This window comes from Mytilus edulis, unplaced genomic scaffold (assembly GCF_963676685.1).
Source record: "Mytilus edulis unplaced genomic scaffold, xbMytEdul2.2 SCAFFOLD_1813, whole genome shotgun sequence".
In the NCBI taxonomy this organism is placed as follows: domain Eukaryota; kingdom Metazoa; phylum Mollusca; class Bivalvia; order Mytilida; family Mytilidae; genus Mytilus; species Mytilus edulis.
In genome coordinates this window covers 12,968-20,835 of record NW_027267904.1, presented here as the reverse complement: position 1 = coordinate 20,835, position 7,868 = coordinate 12,968, and the positions used below count along the sequence as shown (strand labels likewise).

General features: G+C 31.1%; 1 protein-coding gene across 2 annotated transcripts; it reads left to right on the top strand.

Annotated features, from left to right (window-relative positions):
• The first annotated feature begins 467 nt into the window (after positions 1-467).
• Positions 468-7,352, top strand: LOC139506176 (proline-serine-threonine phosphatase-interacting protein 1-like). 2 transcript variants are annotated; one of them, XM_071295401.1, is made up of 5 exons: positions 468-582; positions 4,580-4,810; positions 5,238-5,282; positions 5,881-5,972; positions 6,836-7,352. In XM_071295401.1, the coding sequence occupies exons 1-5, from the start codon at positions 507-509 to the stop codon at positions 6,974-6,976; spliced, it is 585 nt and encodes a 194-aa protein (XP_071151502.1). In that variant the 5' UTR covers positions 468-506; the 3' UTR covers positions 6,977-7,352. The 2 variants fall into 2 exon arrangements, with proteins under 2 accessions (XP_071151502.1, XP_071151503.1); XM_071295402.1 differs by lacking the exon at positions 468-582 and adding an exon at positions 1,899-2,234.
• Positions 7,353-7,868: the final 516 nt, after the last annotated feature.

Sequence of the window (7,868 nt, the reverse complement as noted above, 5' to 3'; positions counted from 1 at the left end):
CAGATTTGGGGAAATAACTAGACCGATTGTTTACTGTGATTGTACAATCCAAGATGGCGGTATACCATGTATCTACCTTAAATTACATTATTTTCCATTTAGTTTGAATTCTCATCAGCATACTACATGTATCATGTATCATAAGATTGATTAAAACCTAAAATGTATATCTATTAGGACAGAATCAACTATGGATGTTATTATTTTAAAACGAACAAACCCATTAGTAAGAACACCTACTACAAGTATCAAAGTCTATCAAGTCAAAATTTTATCTGAAACCAATCTGAAGATGCAATTAAATATATCGACATTGCAATTGTTCCTTTAAGGGCAAATTAAAGTCAACGGTGCTGTTTCTATAATCAAACGTCGACAGAGGGCATCGCTTAACATAATCCAATCACTGTGTGGTGAGTTTTACCTGCGAATAGTGCATTTAATCTTATACTATTGAATAACCGACATTTTTTTTTTATTTTTAGTGTGCAGAAAATGTTCGGCAAATGTTAGAATTATGTGACATAGACAAAGAATTACATGACTTTATTGAAAAAAACAAAACAGGTTCAGAAAGGCCAGGTACGCTACCACTTAATGAGCAACTTATTTTCCCATTTTGTTATAAGACATCTGTCATTGTTGTTAAATTTAAGTAGTTCCCATATGCATTGATATGGTCAATGTTAAAAGTTTGACAAAAATAAGGTTACAACTCCCACATACATTCGTTTGATGTGTTTGAGATTTAGGTTTTGCCATTTGATTACGGACTTGTTTGAATTTTCCTCGGAGTTCGGTATTTCTGTCTCTACTCTATAAACCTTATCAAGACCCTCATTTTTCAAAAACGGATGCCACCTCGGAATTATTCAGGATTCGTAGCCAGCATTTAAAACTGCTTTTATACTCAATCATATACATATTAAATAATTGCCGAAATACTAAAATTTTGTTTTAATCTAGGTATAGATTATATAAGCTGTGTTTAGCAAAACATTTCAATTTTTTTTTGGTACTCAATGCTATTTTACTTTTTATACTAACTGTATTAATCCTGGTATTTATGATGAGTTTATTCGTTGGTTGATAGCGTTATACAGTTATTTAATTCCATGGGGTTTTCAAAGAAGGGCGAAAGATACCAAATGACAGTCAAACTCATAGATCAAAAATAAACTGACAACGCCTTGGCTAAAAAAGAAAAAGACAAACAGACAAATATAAGTACACAAGACACAACATAAAAAACTAAAGACTACGCAAAACGAACCCCACCAAAAACTGGGGGTGATCTCAGGTGTACCGGTGACCGTTATGATAAATTCGTTTCGCAGATGATATCGGATATGTTCCTTATGTCGTAACAACAATCCACTTCCATTTTCACTACGAATGTGACCTTCTTAATTTGACTATTTACCGGGTTTGTAATAACATGAGCAACACGACGTACGTGCCACGTGTGGAGCAGGATCTGCTTACCCTTTCGGACCAACTGAGATTACCAATAAGATGATAATTGACAACACAATACACGAATAAAAATGAAAAATGAAGAAATATAAACTACATTGCAAAACATAGTACATAATACAGTACAAAGAATTCAGATGATTGAACATCAATTATCCACACCTAAATGGGTAAGCGATGTTACATAGGAGTAGATCACTACAATAATAATAAGTAGATATTTCATAAATTTGTGTTTCAAGCATCTCCCACCAGTGTCATAAATGTAATGTGAACTGATACCATTATTGTCAATTATTTTCTTTCCTGTATAGAATTACCAAGTGAGTTTATATGTGATTTGCTTGGACTTAAAATTGCTCTAGAAATGTTTGTATATCTCTGTCTCTCTCTTATAAGAGCTTTGCATTTGTTCATAAAGTATATGTTCTACCACTAGCAACAGTTATTTCCTATTTGAACAGTCCGACAGAGACATTAAATTGTATCTACACGATCGGGACGAGATTGAAGCTGCAGTCTACATTCAAAATTTACTGACCATTGCATTTACCATTAAAGGCCACTGGCAAAATTTTATCGTACTTTCAACAAAAATTGTATAAAATTTACTAATATTGTGCAAATAACTAATGGTGTCTTATATCGGACAATGTCAATAAAGGTAACTCTTGTTAGTTCAATGTTTTGAATGTACGTGGTCAACGGCGAACAAATGACACCGCAGAAACAAAAGACTTCCCCAAGATCTATAGAAGGTACGTTGTTTTTCTAATTTTGGAAAAGCGAAAACAATTATTAAAATTTGCCTATAAATGTACTTCATAAATTAATTCCACATAATTTTTGGTTGCTGGACGATTCACAATGATAAATTCTTTGCTAAATTCGGAATAGAAAATAGAAAATGTGCAGTGACTTTAAAATACAAAGGTTGAATTATTGCGGATTATTTTTTTTATGACAATTAACTGTTGCAAGTGGTAGAATTCTAACATTTAAATGATGAAAACAGATTTTTTTTAAAAGAAGTGCATTTGAGCTATGGAGTGTGCTTTATATTAACAAACTGCATCGCTTTATACGTCCAGATTGGTGTTATTTCTTTCTAACATTATTTTACTCTCTCTGTCTTGGCATGCGACCGCAACATTTTATTGGCTGTATACTTATTTGAGATAAAAACTTGATTTAGATATTTGACAAAAATTTAAAAAGTAGCCATCAAAATCACACGAGTTAATTGAGAGCTCAAATATAAATAGAAAATGAGTTCAAATTGTTATAAATGTTTGTGTGTACTTATATATTGATAGCACGACCGTAGAAATAAAGGCAACAATAGTATTCCGCTGATCAATAGTCTTAAATCGATTCAACTGAAACAAATCATGGTCACAAATTAAAACCAAGGGAGACACAAAAAGTATAAGAGGAAAATAACGGAGCAACAGAAACACTGGACTGCTACCAATACAAAAGCCAATATAAAGAGAATGGATATAACAACTGACATATTCCTGACTCAGTGCTGGACATTTAAAAACAAAACAGTTGGTTGAAACTGGTTTTATGGCTAGTCAAACCTCCCGCTTATTTGGCAATGTCGAAAGTACCTCAAAAACTACAACATAACGTGACAGGAATACAGTACATATATATTAAATGCAAGAACACTCAGGACATTTGAAATTGTAAAAAGCACAAAAAATGACGTCACATTTGAAATTCTAAAACAGCACACAAAAAATGACGTCACATTGGAATGACTAAAACTATTTCTCAAAAATATGATAGAATTAGGATTGATTTAAGATTATATTTGTACTAAATACTGATATTACATTTAAGGTAGATCATAAGTAAATGTTTTTTGAGACAGAATTTTCTTATAATTTGCCAAAATGAAGATTTCACTATGCTTTTTTCAAAAATATAATAAAAAGTATGGGTCACCGTGCTATTTTTTCAAGCTATGAGTCCTTTAAAATTGCCTAAATTTGGTTAGTTTGTTCATGAAGAAACAAATAAGAGAGCATACAAAAATTCTATGAGATAGAATTTTGAAATAAATTGTGAGAAGATAGGTTTCATAATATGTTTTAAGAAAATAAAACGAAAACATGGTGTCACCGAACTTGTTTTCTTGTCACAAGTGAAAATACAAAATTTCCCTATTAGCCCAGTATGAATTTGGTACTAAAAGAGTTATCTCCCCTCAAATGGCTCATTTGAAGAAAAAAAAATTTTAAAGCCAAAAAGGTTGATATCTGTTAAAATATTTTGAATAATGGTATAAATTAACAAGTTTTCTTTATATAAATAAACATTCTAACCATTAAATTGCAAATCTGTTTCCAAATTTGCTGATTTGGGCAAATAACTAGACCGATTTTGTACTGTGATTGTACAATCCAAGATGGCGGTATACCATGAATCTACCTTAATAACAATGAAAATTGCAAAACTAATTATTATCAAACTGAGGTAGGAATTATACAATCAACTCTATAATATACTATAGTAGCTATGTCCGGTTTATTCTGAATCTAAACTGCAAACGTAATACATCGTACAAATTACGTTGAACCAAATCAAATCTAATAAATGAAGGTGGTGATTAATTTTCTTTACCATAACACATGAATTTAACAGAAAAGACGTCAAGACATATGACAAAATCCTGGCTTTTTTTAAATGTGAAAAGTAAAGTTTTTTTTGTATTAGCTTCAATATACATTCAGTTAATTAAATGTAGAATATCTTCATTGAATATCTTAACTTTGATATGCAATTACTGAGGGCCCTCATGGGGTTTTTGATTATGTGATTACTTGGCCGTTTTTTTTAATGATTATTTGATTATTAAGCCAAATATTTCATGATTATTTGATTACCTAGGACTGTATTTTTAGTTTATGATTATTTGATTACTAAAGATAAGCAAATATTTAATGATTATGTGATTATATTGGCAAAAAAATGGTGATTATGTGATTACTAGGACCCCCCCCCCCCCCATGAGAGGCCTCACTAATAAATAAATGAATATACGGTAAACTTTTAAAGGGGGTGTTAACCTATGACTATTTTGTTATTTTAGCTGAGGTCTTTTACGAGAATTATTATGCCAAAAAGGGCAGCTCTGGACACGACCAAACACGACAGAATGATAAAACCACACTAAGCAGACGGCCACCTGAACGCATTCCACAGGACTTGCCAAAACAACCAAGAGTAAGGCCCCCTCCTGCGCGTCCTATAGAACAGCCGAAGGCAACGGAAAGAATTACTACAAAAGAACAATGTCTTATTTCTTTTGATGATGACATCAGTAAGTGCCCTGAAGAAACAATTGTGTTGTTAATTCTAAGCTTATCATAGAAATTGTCACATATTCCAACACATGTCTTTGACATAAAGTAAATATAAAAGTCTCAAAATTTGAGAATTCTGCAAATTATTTTTATTCTATCAAAATATAGCATTTTTAAAAGCATTTGAAACCATTTCCTTTAGTAGTTGCATGGAGCTAGTAGCTTTAAATAAACTCATCGAGACAGACCATACGTGTAGATCTATCTGAACCTAAAAATGTATTAAGCATGCTCAAGTATCTATTAATGAATTTTAGTGCACAAATTCAAAATTAAATCCAACATATCGTCTAAATAATCTACATTTCGTTTTAAAATAGTGTTTTAAAAGAATGAATTATTTTACTTTGCTTTTTTAATTCATAAAGTAACTGACAATTTCAGCGTCTAGTGGGTATTCAAGTATATCTGATGTAAGACCAAAAAGAGGTAAGCTTTTAAATTATCAATAAATGATTTAATTTTGGATGTAACGCGTCTTCTGATTTGTTGACGTCGTTGTGTTTATCACCTCATAGACATAATTTTGTCATTTGACCGTGACGTCATCAACATTTTTTTCACGAATTACTCCAATTTAAAATGAAATTAAGAATTAAATTATAAGACATGACTGTTATATTTTTCATGCCTATTCGAAATAACATAAAAAAAGTGGTGCACACTTTAAAATAAAGTGTGCACTACATTTTTTATGTTATTTCTTCATAGACAGATAAAATATTACAGTCATTCCTTAAATAACGTATATAAAATACTAAAGTATATAAAGACGGGGGTGAAGATTAAGCTCAATAACCCAGAAAGTTCATATTCCAAACAACACTGTAACATAGTTCCAATTCGGAAGCATTGATGTAATGCCCCACTTAACTCTCAGACTTGAGATAAAAGACAAAAAGTCATATAAATTGCTTTTCAAACAATATCTTTAAAAACCTTAAGTTAAGTTATATTTACCTAAGAAAAAATTAATGCATATATAATTCTAAATTTGTCCATGGTGAATTTAACTATTAACTTCCAGGTCCGAACATCACAGAGTCTGGGTACTCTGATGTACATGACGTCATACCAGAACGAGCACAGGGTCGAATACAACGACCGTACACATCGAAGGTAGGCAAAATAATTACCGACATGAGACTTTGTCATTAGGTCTTTGCAGACATCAAACTAAGTCACTAGGTCATAACAAAAAAGAAGAGAGGCTGCATATATAAATATATAGTAAACGGTAATTATCAGAGATTTCGTCATGTTTTAACTGCATACTAGGTAATTTAAATATACAACAAAGCTACATTAAAAATAGAACAACAGAGAATATCGGATATCAATCCATGACATAAAATCAGTATAAGCTAAAAACGCACAAAAACAAAAGAACAGAACTTGTATTGCTTTCATTCGTCTCAAAGTGATAAAACAAACAGATAACGAGACCGAAAACTTTGAGGGACAGTTTTTTGACACCTACCTTCCTTTCAAAAAATATATAATCTTCTTTTGCATTTATTTATACAAGATACGGTAAAAATATAAAAATATAAAGTCTTGCAACATCTTTACTGGTCATCAATCATGTCAATAGTGAGAGTTTTAAAATCACGGTAGTGTAGTCAAATGATCAAGTGGAACTTACATCCGGTCTTGAATACATTACAAAGGAATCAATGAATTGAGATGGTGTCGGATATCAAAACGTGGAAGGGAACTAAAAATCAAACTAGATTACATACAAACAGTTTTCAATAATTGAAAACTAAACATATACAAATAAATTAACGACAAAACGAAATTAAAGCTTGATCAAAACGGAAACAATTATTAATTATAGTTATCCAACCATATAACTACTATACATCTACACAGGAGCTACACTCAATGAGCATTTCCTAACTAACTAGGGACTCAGTATAGGTAAATACGTGGTGACTGATATTGTATTTTTTTAAATTAAAATATATTACTTTTAAAAGAGCCCTTCGGAACACAATGTACAAGTAGGTGAAGTGGTAGAAATTGTACGTGAAATGCCAGGAAATAGTGTTCAAATTATGAAAAATGGACGAATTGGGATAATACCCAAACAGTGTATACAGATGAAGGCATATGTGTAGCCAAAATTAACTTGAATCACATTTTCACCATTATGAACCAAGTAATTGCTGCAAATACCCGGATATAAGAATAAAAGCGACGCCATGATATAATATACTGACTTCAACAAATCAATTTAAAATTATTATGTTTTATTATCAAAATTTGTGTTTAAGTATGTATATGCATAAGAATAATAATTTGTCAAATTCATGCTTTGATTTTATAAAGTTAAATAAAAGATTGTAAATCAGTTTTCTTTAATATGCAGCATCTTGATTTTAGATTACACTTTCAAGGTAACAGTGTATTTTATGTAATAATGCCAGTATTATAGTATTCCTCTCTGAGTTTTCTCATTGGGGAAGTCTGCTCTTAATAAATTTGTTTATTTAGTCTTTTTATTTGCCTATAAACCTGTATCGTTGCAATTAATGATCATTAATTTGTCACATCGATTTCGATTATTGTTGTGTTTTATCGTTCTTATAAATAAATCAAACAGACCAACATGTAACAAACACAATTCTGTAGATAATTCCTAATGACCCCAAAGATACAAACACAATGTTGTCATTTGTCAATAAAAACATCCATCTAAAAGAATGATCCAAGAGGACAATTCTACACTTATTTGTTTCCTTTGCCTTAATCATGTTAGTTTGGAACTGGAATTTCGTACAATCATTGACATGTAAAAAAAACCCACTACACCTCAGTAATTGCATTAGATGTATGTTTCAATATAATACGTTATTCTGATTGTCTATAACTGCACATCTCGCGTTATTCCTTTATCGCATTACGTGTACATTAAAATTATTATTCATGATGACACGAGGTCCCAAAATAAAGTGGAATGGTGAATAAATAAAAACTTAATAAAAATCGTGTTTTCATGATCCTAGCTAG